Source organism: Saccoglossus kowalevskii, chromosome 14 (genome assembly GCF_978046115.1).
Source record: "Saccoglossus kowalevskii chromosome 14, keSacKowa6.1, whole genome shotgun sequence".
In the NCBI taxonomy this organism is placed as follows: domain Eukaryota; kingdom Metazoa; phylum Hemichordata; class Enteropneusta; family Harrimaniidae; genus Saccoglossus; species Saccoglossus kowalevskii.
In genome coordinates this window covers 6,499,656-6,513,974 of record NC_140654.1, presented here as the reverse complement: position 1 = coordinate 6,513,974, position 14,319 = coordinate 6,499,656, and the positions used below count along the sequence as shown (strand labels likewise).

At 35.0% G+C, this 14,319-nt stretch overlaps 1 protein-coding gene across 1 annotated transcript; it reads left to right on the top strand.

Moving 5' to 3' along the window:
- The first annotated feature begins 1,984 nt into the window (after nucleotides 1-1,984).
- LOC100371629 (interferon-induced helicase C domain-containing protein 1-like) lies at nucleotides 1,985-12,646 on the top strand. Its single transcript, XM_085508249.1, has 12 exons — nucleotides 1,985-2,540; nucleotides 4,415-4,555; nucleotides 5,264-5,365; nucleotides 5,714-5,803; nucleotides 6,035-6,119; nucleotides 6,307-6,743; nucleotides 6,765-7,106; nucleotides 7,328-7,412; nucleotides 7,626-8,542; nucleotides 8,672-8,803; nucleotides 9,338-9,457; nucleotides 9,895-12,646. Exons 1-12 carry the CDS (start codon nucleotides 2,204-2,206, stop codon nucleotides 10,566-10,568), a joined length of 3,462 nt encoding a protein of 1,153 aa, XP_085364375.1. The 5' UTR covers nucleotides 1,985-2,203; the 3' UTR covers nucleotides 10,569-12,646.
- Nucleotides 12,647-14,319: the final 1,673 nt, after the last annotated feature.

Sequence of the window (14,319 nt, the reverse complement as noted above, 5' to 3'; positions counted from 1 at the left end):
GCGTTATTTCCACTTTCAAGATGTAATATTGCTATTATATGCATCTCTGTGGATATACAAGGAGTTGAGTTGAACAGTTGATCTTTGAAGAAGAGTGTCATCTCGGACAAGAGTCCACTGCCTGGCAACGGCCCGTACATTGACAATAGTCAATACAATCTTTAAAGAGCCACAGAATACCCCGCATGTTCTATGTGTAATGTTTGCGTAAAAGTGAATGTATGTAAAATATCAATATTTTTGTAATCACATAAAAAGAATTTTAACGAAGACAGTGAAAAGTAGTTCCTGAGAGACAGTATACATGGCAATCAATTTTTGTTTCTGATAACATTTTATTAAAGCAGATTATCTCAGGACATATACTATTATAATGTACACATCACTTAGTCGTTAGAGGGCGCGGTTTATTGCAAAGGTATATTGTGGTGTACTACAGACAGTGAAACCGGTATAAGTGTAATTGTAAAAATCTAAGATGACACTTACATATAACGTTAATATGGATTTTATAATTAATTAATTTCCAAGGTATTACGCCATGCTAGGCTCTGTCGCAGATGTGCAAAGTTTTAAAAATACATGGTAATATTTCGTTTGTTCAACTGTTAGATTATTCGACAGTGGTCTAAATGATTGCGATGGCTGGCATTGGTAAATATAATCATTGCCGAAAATTATGTGTGGCAGCTTTTCTGAAATCTAAAATAATAATTATGTTGAGTACAGGGATTTGACAGCGAATCCTCCTCTTATATATATTGAAACCACCCGAAAAACTAGCCGAAAGAGCTAAACGAGCCAAAACAACCCAAACGATCCACAAACGACCCAATCGACCCACAATCTACCCAAAACAGGTTCAGTAAACCAACAAATGAATTCTAAAGTAATTTCCAATGTTGAAAGCCTATTCACTGAAAGTACAGTTGCGAATCACGTGATACCTAGTATAAAGCGCGTCCACGTCGCCGCGCGGCTGCTCCTGGGAGTGTCGTGGTTGTAGTGACGCTGGTAATGAAAGCGCTCTTCCAGGATTCGTGTATGTGAACGTAATCCGAAGTACATCCATGGCCAAGATAAGACGATTTCCATTTTCAAAACCGACTTAGCTGTATTAACGCTTGCACGTTCGGCAGTATTTGCCGTTTGAAACTGTTACGTTTTTGATTTTCGGCATTTTGATATTTTGAAACCCAACTTTGTCGTTATAACACACGTTTTTGACACGTTATCTTAAACATTTTCGGAAACAGTAATCCGACTTTGCCATTATAATGAAACAGGAGCATTAACTACATAAGGTGTTCAACCCATTTTACATTTATTTAAAACAATTATCTTTATGACGTGATTTAATGTCGACTTTTCCCAAGATACAAACAATAAAAAAAACACTGCAAATAAACAAAAGTAAAATTAATATCAAGCAATTTTGATAAAAACTATAAAAACTGCACTAAAAATATTAATATTATCAAAATATTGTGATATAGTCAATGTAAAACACCCCTTTCATTATCAATTACACCCCTTTCATTATCAATTACTCCACTTTCATTGTCAATTACACCACTTTCATTATCAATTACATCACTTTCATTGTCAATTACACCACATTCATTATCAATTACACCACTTTCATTGTCAATTACGTGTTCACTTCAGCTTAATATTGTTTGTCATTTTTAACACCCTCATTTTCGTGATTCTTCATGATAAGTAATACTGGTCTCCAAGTTGGAAACAGCGCCCTCACTAAGCTTATAAAAAGGCTGACGCTTGATCCACGGCCAATGTCTTTGGTTAGTAAATAAATACTTATGGGGTGTGATTTATTGGTTTCTAGGTTGTTTTATTCACAGTTAATTGTGTGTGGGTCGTTTCAATATATTTAAAAGGCCTCTGCCAAATACGTGCTGTAGTTCCGGAGTTAAGTCGGAGCATGAAGTCACCAGCAACAAGGTTACATCATGGTTTCGGTGCTTAAAAAAGTCGTGCTCGTAGATTATATTCCATGACTATCAAGCGAGCATAGTACAATTACCATTGTATCGTTCGTGGTGTGCGGCAATGCATTGTGGGATAAGTGCGAACAATTCTTTGAATTTATGAGTCACTACTTCCCGGTAAACATAACAAGTAGCTTTTGTGGTGTAATCCCCGCCGCGTTGTCTTCGGTACGTACAGTACACTAATAGTAATGTCTTCACTGAATTCTACGCATACTTGCCGTAACAACAGTTTAGAGGAGGAACCGGACTATGAAGACCCGATTGAGATCAAGGTTCTTCGAAAACAACGGGGCGATTTTATGCATGGCATTATACCGTCGCAGATTGTCCCTCATTTGACATGTCTGACCCGTGCTGACGAATCGTGTATCCTGGCTGCGACATCACGGAAAGGTGATATAGAAGGCGCGGGAGTTCTATTATATCACCTCATGACAAAAAAAGATGTCTGGTATGAAGATTTGTTGAAAGCACTTCGTAACAATGACGTGAAGCTGGAACACCTAGCCACATCACTCGAGAACGGTAAGGACTAACTATATCTATAGCTCTGTATGCATGTAATAATGCATATGTATATTAATTAAATAATTACTTGAGCGTATAAAGTACCCCCCCTACCGATGACTATAGTGTAATACGAAAGTCGAATAATATTATACACTTGCCAGCGAATGAGTCAGCTAAAAAGACCACGTGACTCGAAGTTGACCAATAGAGAATAGTGTCAGGTTACATCAGACTGCATCAGTAGTTCTTAATAACTAACGAGCGTTATGCATTCAAACGTTATGTATTTTTTACCTGCGTTCTATTAACTGCTACGCCACCATGTCTTTCTTCAAACTACCTGAATATTAATGTGTTTTGAAGATAAAACAAAATCTGCCGCAGAAATATTTCCTTCACATTCAACATACCCTATTTTTGTTCTTTATAGTATTCTGTACCAAATCCAATTAGTACAGCACAGCCACTTCGTACTACAAAATCACTTCGTACAACACAGCCAGATTGTACTACTGAATAACTTCCTACAACACAGCCTATTCGTATTACAGAATCACTTCGTACAACACAGTCCCCCCCCCCCGGGGGGGATACATATAACTTGCCTAATGGGGACGTACCCCTGAAATGGGTGTCGTTTGTTTGAATTTTAGGTTTAAATATCGATCTAATTTCTGGTCAAGATAGGTATAAATATCGGTAATATATACATCAACCCGGAAATTAAACATGGCAATCAACATTCAAACGGAGATTTAACACGAAATAGAATAGGACACACATTGCTCAGTGAAATATAGAGCAAATACGGTAACTGTTTTATTTGAAATAAACGGTGATGTCAGAAATGGTACTTTGGTATAAATATGGGTATAGATTTTGCCACTATCCAGGTATAAAAATGGTCACACTATTATGCACTCAGGGCACCTCCCAACTTAGGATGGCAAAGTCGGGACTTCTTTTTTGTTTTACAAAAAGAAATAATTGTTTTAAGTCTTTTTAGTTTGATCGTGAAAAGTAACCTGACCTATAAAGTAACTTTTTAAAGCCTGATTTGATTCGATAGCAGAAATGGATGCTTTCAGTTTGTTAAGTGCAACGGCAATACTTTCATCCGTGTTTGAAAACAAGTCGATTTAAATGTTCAATGTATACGAGTAGTGTTTGAAAATCGCCCGGACAGTGAAAGGTCACGTACATTAACATAGGTTAGAGATGACGTATACAGCTGCACTTTGATTCGTTGTCAATGCTAATGGACATCTTTTAATTAGCATAATCACCGGCGTGATTCCGCTCCGGTTTTCTCTCCAATTCAGGGTGTCGCCTGCAGATGCGTCCAGTCAAGATTTCTTTCGCAGTCACGCTAGTTTACGCGATCGCGTTAAAAAGGCTAAATTAATTATTTATTTTTTGTCAAACAAAAAAGAAGTCCCGACTTTGCCAGCCTACTCCATACCCAGCTATGTATCAACTGCACCCCGGAACACAGCCACTTCGTACTGCATAATTACTTCGTACAACGCAGCCACCTCGTACTACAGAATCACTTGTCTTACTATTTTTTCTATTTTCACCTCCAAGCTCATTCACGTACGCATTATATTTTGTAGTTTGATTTGATTTAAAGTTCTTAATTTGCTATTTTCACTAGAAAGTGTTTCTTTTTCATATTTATTTTCCATTGAGATGTAAAGTATCTGGTAAGTATATGTCCGTGCATATTATAATGATAATTTGCATATTCATTTTCTCATTTCAGGTATGTAAGTAAAATATCAAAACCAACATTTGAATACTCATAGTTAATTATTAACTCAGTTAATAATAACTCTGTTTTCACTGTGACTATTTTACTCTGATAATATATGGTAATTATTACTTAGAAGTGAAGAAAAGAAAGGAAGAGGTATATGATATAGAAATGACATGTGAAGATAGCTACAGTGAAAGTTATGACACGGGAAATCTCGAGTCTCCGCCAAGCCAGAACTGCAATCAAGTATATGCTTGTCATATCATTACAGGTGATTTGTTTTGCATTTGCATCGCTGAAACAGCAAACCAGTTGCAATGAAGCAATGCAATGACAAAAGTATCAACTCATTGTAAAGTAATATTTGAGTATTAAAGCTCTAGGACACATACATGTCATGTAATTAATAACAAGAAAGCGAACATAAAGCAATAGTAAGAGAGTATTATATCCACGTAAAGAGTTATGGAAATTAGAAATATATCATAACACTAATACAGTCTAATCCAATAACACTTGAAGGAAACTTAAAAGTAACAGTAAAAATACGAATGTGCAATTGGAAGTTGCATAGAGTACATAGAAAATACATGGTTAGATCAGTGATATACTGCGAGGTGCTTCAACAAGTTTGAGAAATTCGAGATATATACCAGACAAATGACATTGATGTCATTTTAAATTACATACTCCATATATAGTGTAGTGTAAATCAACATTCTTCAAAACAAAATAACAATCAATCAATTACGCACATTACGTACATAGTTAAATCAGTAAATAAAAGATATATCGAGCCTAATATAAACATGAGGTGATTCAAATTAGCACATTCTGCTCAACTTATGCCCATATATCATTGGGAGGTATAACTAAGTGGTTTGAGAGTGTTGAAAGATATATCCTTCAAACTCGACAAATATGTTGTCAATCAGATATTCTGACATACTGACAATGCTGATTTATCAATATACTGTAGAATCTGGAACTAAACCTGGAATCAAAACTGAGTTACATGTTCCGGGTGTACCTGATTACCCACCCCCACCTTACTCAAAAGTCGAGCACGGTTATGATCAAGGTATGTATGAATGTACAGACTGGAAATAACAGTTCATCACTTTACAAAAAGACAGAAATCATAAAAAAATGAAACACCACACACACATACATATGTATTGATTCCGCATTCTCTGAAACTCGAAACTCCAACCCACAAAAATATTAACCCTGGCTATAATACACTGTCAATTTCATTCTTCTCATGAATGTGATTTATTTCTTGATGTAAATGTTGCATAATAGTTTTTTTTCCATATTTATTTCCCAATTGCGGATATTCTCAAGCTTTGTTAGAATTTGTTTTGGGGATTTTATTCTGGTTTTCTATACAGCTTCATAATAGATGAAATGTTTAATATATTTACAGCTCTATCTGTCGATAATGAAGGTTGCCATGGCGATGTCATCAAGCAAGATGGTGGCAATATTCAGTCTAAAAGAGTGTATGAGAGTGAAGGTAATAACACCCGATATATTTACGTAACACAACTTCCGACATAAATTAGCTGATAAAATATAGTGATAAATTCCAAACACATCATACATTTACACTCTTAAATATATAAATAATCCGACAATTGCCTACTTATTATTTATCTACGACTCATATTACAAAAAATACACACCTCAACCACACCAAGAAATGGATGTTCAATTGTAATAAAAGCTGTGTGTTTTATCTTTTTAGAAACAGCAAAAGAAAGTTTAGAGAAAGAGGTAATAAGTCCAGCTGCAGAATCTACACCAGTAGGTACCAGTGAGAGTCAAACAAGGTCAGTAATAATTAATAAAATAAATATATAAGTCTTCAATTATCAAAGAGACATTACCAATAAAACGTAATTTAATTAATTTTACAGTCCGATTTGACATTGACAATGACCCATTACCTTACAAGTATGTGTGCTTCTATAGATGTGATTAATGACTAAAGACAATTGTATTATATTATATTATCAGACATGTCATAAACTATGAAGTCCTAAAACCCCGTGGTTACCAGGAGGAACTTGCTGGGCCAGCCTGTAAGGGATTAAATTCTATTATATGTGCACCTACGGGTACAGGAAAAACACACGTAGCTATGATGGTGTCCAAGAATCACATGCACCGTGCTATGGAAGTCCAAGCAGCAGGAAATAGCAGCACCAGCAAGGGAAAGATACTGTTAACTGTCCACATGACTCCCCTCCTTAACCAGACATATAAGCGTTTTAAGACGTACCTACCATTGTTTGAAACTGGAAAAATTAGTGGGGTTACTACCTCGAAACTAACATTTGAACACTTGGCTAAGATCAACGACATTGTCATAACGACAGCTGGTTTCTTTGAAAACATCCTAGAAAGGAAAACTACATCAATATCAGCCTTTTCACTGATAATTTTATATGAGTGTCACTATGCTATGTAAAACCATCCTTACAACCGCATAATGAGAGAGTATCTAAAAATCAAGCTAGCTGGTTGCTCTGCCCAGCTTCCACAGATTATCGGTTTGACAGCAAGCCCTGGAACTGTAGGTAAAAGTCATCTCCAGGCTGCACAAACACATTTATTGAAACTATGTGCTAACTTAGATGCTCAGACTTTTGTCACTGTGCAAAACCCTGACAATAAAGTCGAGCTCGAAAAGTACGTCAGTATACCCGATAAATTCACTACAATCGCCGCCACGAGATCTCCTGACCCTTTCCAAGACAGAATTGCTGAAACTATGGCAGAAATCGAACACAAGACTGGCGATATCGAGAGTGAAGGTAATCACACTCCATACATTTACGTAACACAACTTCATTGAGAATTTAGCTAATAAAATACCGTGGTAAATTCCAAAATGTACACTCTAAAATCTATAAATAATCCAACAATTGCCCAATTATTATTTATCTACGACTCATATGACAAACAAATACACACCTCAACCACACCAAAAAATGTATGTTTAATTGTAATAAAATATGTGTGTTTTTCATTTTAGAAACAGCAAAAGAAAGTTTAGAGAAAGAGGTAATAAGTCCAGCTGCAGAATCTACACCAGTAGGTACCAGTGAGAGTCAAACAAGGTCAGTAATAATTAATAGAAAAAATATCAAAGAGTCATCGTCAGCTTTATTACCAATGAAACGTGAAAATGATTGTTACAGAATTTTATGTAATTTTACAGTTCGATTTGATATTGACAATGACACATTAACTTACAAGCCTATATGCATCTATATATGTTTTTAAAAATGTGATTAATGACTAAAGACGATTGTATTACATTATATTATCAGACATGTCATAAACTATGAAGTCCTAAAACCCCGTGGTTACCAGGAGGAACTTGCTGGGCCAGCCTATAAGGGATTAAATTCTATTATATGTGCACCTGTGGGTACAGGAAAAACACACGTAGCTATGATGGTGTCCAAGAATCACATGCACCGTGCTATGGAAGTCCAAGCAGCAGGAAATAGCAGCACCAGCAAGGGAAAGATACTGTTAATTGTCCACATGAATCGCCTCCTTAACCAGACATATAAGCGTTTTAAGACGTACCTACCATTGTTTAAAACTGGAAAAATTAGTGGGGTTACTACCTCGAAACTAACATTTGAACACTTGGCTAAGATCAACGACATTGTCATAACGACAGCTGGTTTCTTTGAAAACATCCTAGAAAAGAAAACTACATCAATATCAGCCTTTTCTCTGATAATTATAGATGAGTGTCACTATGCTATGAAAAACCATTCTTACAACCGCATAATGACAGAGTATCTAAAAATCAAGCTAGCTGGTTGTTCTGCCCAGCTTCCACAGATTGTCGGTTTGACAGCATGCCCTGGAACTGGAGGTAAAAGTCAACTCCAGGCTGCACAAACACATTTATTGAAACTATGTGCAAACTTAGATGCTCAGACTTTCGTCACTGTGCAAAATCCTGACAATAAAATCGAGCTCGAAAAGTACGTCAGTAAACCCGATAAATTCACTACAATCGCCGCCACGAGATCTCCTGACCCTTTCCAAGACAGAATTGCTGAAATTATGGCAGAAATCGAACACAAGACTGGCGATATCGAAACATGCCCACAACGAGGCACAGAGGAATATGAACAATTCATCATCACAACGAGGAATGAAACATTAAATGGGAATAAACATGAGACTGTACAGTGTTGTGAACACCTGATTCAATACAATAAAGGTAAATAATGTTCTTAAAGACCATAGAAATATATTATATATATATGCAAGCAATCCATTGGTTTTATCTGCTATATATTTTAAATAAATTATACTTTTTTTTAGCAATAATTGATTTGATTTATTTTAGCTCTGCAAATAAGTAGCATGTGTCGCATGAGTGATGGGTTAAAGATAATAGACGGCTTCTACAATGAACGATGGCAGCGGGGTCAGCACGAGACCACTTCTATTGAGAAGTATCTGTACAAACTATTCAGACGTAGGTTGACAATGCTTTATGTTATCTTACTCTATGATATATATCAGAGTATCTACAATGTAGGGTTAGCACATGATACGACTCCTTGTCTGTTGTCTGACAGGCTCCGCTGCACTAGACCATTCACAATTTAGTATTTATATTTTAAGTACTTGCTTCGGGACGTACAAATATCATGTCAATGATTGCAATAGGAGACACTTTTGTCCACGGAAACTTAGTGGGTATAATGAATATAATAATATACTAGCGTTGTACGCATTGTGTATACATACTACTTTCTTTTTGTACAAGATATGGATATTGTTTTGAATATTTTACATTATTTCATCAGATATTAGATGAACTCATTTTATTTTGTTCGTGGGAGCAGTGTATTAAATTAGGCAAGCTGTTATTCTGATTGTGGGATTATTGTAGTATTTTATACTTATGGTACATTGATTCTTCTTTTTGATACACTATCCACTAGCAATTAAATATTTATTGAATTCAATATTACAATTCAAACTATTTAATATAATTATTTTAAAGGTAATTCCAGTGAGCTGTTTGACATTAGTGAAGATGAAAACAAATATCCGAATCCCAAAGTTTTGAAATTGAAAGAAAATCTTGCTGAAGAAATTAAAAAAATGGACGAAGAACTCAGAGGTACTCACACTTATTTTAGAGAAATCACTGGCTTTTTTGAAAATAAACTTTAGTCCAGAATTTCGAGTATACGCTGTCTTCAGGTTCTGGTCGAACGCTTCTGTACATTTGATGTGACTTCTAATCAATGGAACTTCGACAACAACGGTTCTTCACTGCCAAAACAATTTCTTGTTTTTACCTTTTTCTGGTTCTCGTGGACATCGAAAAATATACCTCTTTCTCCGCGATATTCCGAACGCACCAGCCAAGTTCCCCGGGATACCACCGCATGATTGGTGGTAATGTTGGAACACACAATGGCATTTAACGTAAATATTGTGACGTTTGCCGTTTATCAGTTAGTGATATTTCTGACTAAAAGTCACAACTGTGATTGATGCACGATAATCATGTGATAATACATAATATAACCACATCTTATATAATATTTTCAGGAATTATTTTTGTGAAAACAAGGGCTTTGGCACGAGCAATATACGAGTGTATTGTCGACGATAAAACACTGAAATCACTGAAACCCGCTATCTTGGTTGGAGTTAAATCGACGGGTGTGGAGTGTATGACGCAAGCTGAGCAAGATACCCGTCTGCGAAAGTTTGCACTTGGACATTGCAAGCTGTTGGTGGCAACAAGTGTTGCCGAAGAAGGGTTAGACATCAAAGAGTGCCATATGTTAATCAGATACAACTATTCAACCAATGTGATATCACTGAGGCAGTCAAGTGGTCGAGCACGTGCGCTGGAGAGCACAGAACATTTCATTGGAGATGAAGATCTTGCTACGCGAGATAGTGTAAATGTTTTTCTCGACCAGCAAATGGAAAAAGCGATAGACTTGATTCAAGATATGCCGCAGGCGCAACTGCAAGGCACTGTGCGACATACACAAATGAATGACATTGCTGAAGTTTATGAAAAAGAATCGAAACACATTCCTGTCAAATTCAAGTCAAATTCTGTCAAATTGTATTGCACTGGGTGTGGCAAATATGTATGTAACGGAAATGACGTATATATTTATGATGAGAGCTCCCATATAATTGTAGATAAGGCCATTATTAAAAACATCGCCACCATAATGACCACAAGAAGCGTGATGCTGGGATAAAGAAAATATATTGTAAGCACTGCAAGCAAGACTGGGGCAATGCATTAGTTGGGCCAAACTTTTATCCTGTAATCAAAATTACTAGTTTTATAATTGAATACCCTGGTGGTCAAAGAAAAAAAGTTAAAAAATGGAAACAAACGAATTTTACATTAGAACGATTGGAGACACTACCATCACAACCACTTCATGATGTTACCGAGAAGTAATCGAAATTTCAATATATGAAATGAGATTCTAAGAAGATTGACTGCGGAAGTCTTCTCAATATTGTTGTATTATAAAGGTCGCCTAGATCAAAATTTCTGTTGAGCTGCAATTATGTTATAAGTATATAGTTATGTTAGAGTTTCATAAAATGGAATGAAGTAACAGAAACACGTGGATGAGGGCCGTGACGACCGACCTCTTAGAATCATCCTTAATCGGAGTCGACCTTTCAATCATTGGGTATTAATATATCCAATTTCATTCGATTAACAGTAATGTTACTGTTAAATGATGAATCCAGAGGAATTGTAATGTGGATGCAGTGCTATTGTATATTAGTTGGTCGATATTGTAATTGTCGACAAAAAGCTAGTGTATACTAGTTGGTCAATATTGTAAGTATGAACGAAATGCTAGTGTATATTAGTAGTCGGTCGATATTTTAATTATAGACAAAATGCCAGTTTATATTATTAGGTCTATATTGTATTTTGAATGCAGTGCTAGGGTTTATTAGTTGGTCGATATTTTAATTATAGACAAAAGGCTAGTGTATATTAGTAGGTCAATATTGAAATAATGGACGAAATGCTAATGTGTATTAATAGGTCGATATTTTAATTATAGACAAAAGGCTAGTGTATATTAGTAGGTCAATATTGTAATAATGGACGAAATGCGAATGTGTATTAATAGGTCGATATTTTAATTATAGACAAAAGGCTAGTGTATATTAGTAGGTCAATATTGTAATAATGGACGAAATGCGAATGTGTATTAATAGGTCGATATTTTAATTATAGACAAAAAGCTTGTGTATATTGGTAGGTCAATATTGTAATAATGGACGAAATGCGAATGTGTATTAATAGGTCGATATTTTAATTATGGACAAAAGGCTAGTGTATATTAGTAGGTCAATATTGTAATAATGGACGAAATGCGAATGTGTATTAATAAGTCGGTATTTTAATTATAGACAAAATGCCAGTTTATATTATTAGGTCTATATTGTATTTTGAATGCAGTGCTCGGGTTTATTAGTCAGTCGATATTGTAATTATGAACGAAATGCTAGTGTATATTAGTAGGTCAATATTGTAATAACGGACGAAATGCGAATGTGTATTAATAGGTCGGTATTTTAATTATAGACAAAATGCCAGTTTATATTATTAGGTCTATATTGTATTTTGAATGCAGTGCTAGGGTTTATTAGTCAGTCGATATTGTAATTATGAACGAAATGCTAGTGTATATTAGTAGGTCAATATTGTAATAATGGACGAAATGCTAATGTGTATTACTAGGTCGGTATTTTAATTATAGACAAAATGCCAGTTTATATTATTAGGTCTATATTGTATTTTGAATGCAGTGCTAGGGTTTATTAGTTGGTCGATATTTTAATTATAGACAAAAGGCTAGTGTATATTAGTAGGTCAATATTGTAATAATGGACGAAATTCTAATGTGTATTAGTAGGTCGATATTTTAATTATAGACAAAAGGCTAGTGTATATTAGTAGGTCAATATTGTAATAATGGACGAAATGCGAATGTGTATTAATAGGTCTATATTGTAATTATGGACAAAAGGCTAGTGTATATTAGTAGGTCAATATTGTAATAATGGACGAAATGCGAATGTGTATTAATAGGTCTATATTGTAATTATGGACAAAAGGCTAGTGTATATTAGTTGGTCGATATTGCAGTTTCCATGCAGTGCTACTTTAAATTATTGGTTTATCCTGTTAATTGGAGTGCAGTGCTACATTATTATTGGCGATACTTTAGATGCAGCGTTATTTTCTGTGAAGAGTTTTCCATAATAAATTGAGTGTGCAGTACTACTGTATATTTGATGATTGCCTGTGTTTTGTAATAATTTAATTTTGGAATAATTTAGGAATAATCTCTATTTCAATTAAGGTAGAGATGCAGGTTTGTAGGCACATGGGAGTGAATTTTTTTTTGCTTGTTATTATCCAAACAGTTTTGGCTGTAGACTGTTAAAATTTTGTAGAATTGTGAATAGTGGAACATACTCAAAAAACGATTTTAATATATAGATAACAGGTGCAAACATTCTCTCTTTTGAATGCTTAGCAAGATTTAGCAAGGCTGTACATAAATAATAAAAAAGAAACATGTTGAAAAAAAGAAATGACGGGATCTCCATATTATGCACAATATTTAACTTTTTACAAAACGATAGTACATTTAAATTTGGAACTGTTACAGCCATTTTAATTATGATCATTAGCAAACTTCTTACTGAGTGAATTGTTATGCAAATTAGCAATTATCTCAGCTTCTTTTTAGTGCACATTCCAGAACTTTAGCTCCTAGAAAATAGGTCCTAGACGCTTTGACCTTTTGTTTTGAAATTTACACAAATGATTGACAATGTGTTTATCTTCAAAACGCCGTCGAGGCATTTGTTTGGGTTGACCAGTGTTACAACAATCGTACATACAACTAGCATGGGTGTTAATTTATGCATAAACTTGAAGTGGTGAAATTTGAACTGCTGCTCTGCAAAATTGACAACTGGTAGACAGTTGTCAACACGGCACTTTCTTCACAGTAAAGAGATGTAGCCGTAAACCAATTTTGACAGGAAACAGAAGCATGGTTTAGAAGCAAATTTTTTTTTAAATCACTTTTGACCAAAAAAGCACATTTTTGTGCATATTTCAAACTACACTGTCCATAAAAAATACTAACAAAATTTTAAAATTCATACAATAAGCTTTCCGAAAATATATAGTTTTGTTGACCAGGGAGGTCATCTTGGTTTCCTAATTAACTAATTACAATACCTGTCAGGTAAACTGCAGTGCTATTCTGTAGACAATGATATTGTTTATCAAAAGTTGTCAATACTATATTTTGATTGTGGTGCTACTTTATATTGGGCGAGACTCAGTGTATTTTGTATTTTTACAATTTTTTAAAACTGTTGTCAACTTATATTGTTGGGGGTTTCGTTGCATTTCGGTAAACGGGTATTGTATTATATTGTCTACGTTGGTCTTAAAATTGTCGTTTTTTTCACAAGGTCACATTCTTTGGTATTTTATACACTGTACAAATATAGATCGTGTTCTCTTTGCATCGCTACGGCAGTCTAAGATCACTGGGACAAAGATGATTATTCCCATCGAATGTGACCATTTTCACCTTGTTTCGCGTATTGCATCACGGGAAAAGATCGACGTATACATTTGCATTACACAATTGAATACCTGAACATGATTGACCTTCTTCTGAGGTATTGTCTTGTTAGAGACTGTCCAAAATTTGTTGAAATATTTGAGCGAGTGCAAACTTTAATCTTATTATACTCAGTTCGTCCGCTAAAAAACGTGAAACAAAATAGGTTCACCGTAGTATGACATAATAATATTCGCATATTAGGTTAACGGGCTGCAGCTGAACATAAAAATAAAACTGCATTTCTATAATTTGATTGGGTGAAAACAGATGAACGGCAGACATGACTCTACTTCTATGATGGCTGAACGAACGGTTA

Excerpts from the sequence above, each read along its gene's own strand:
- LOC100371629 (XM_085508249.1), top strand. The coding sequence starts at position 2,204 with ATGTCTTCACTGAATTCTACGCATACTTGCCGTAACAACAGTTTAGAG. Across the intron at positions 7,107-7,327 it reads TGGCGATATCGAGAGTGAAG|AAACAGCAAAAGAAAGTTTA; the intron begins GTAATCACACTC and ends TTTTCATTTTAG. Across the intron at positions 8,543-8,671 it reads CCTGATTCAATACAATAAAG|CTCTGCAAATAAGTAGCATG; the intron begins GTAAATAATGTT and ends GATTTATTTTAG.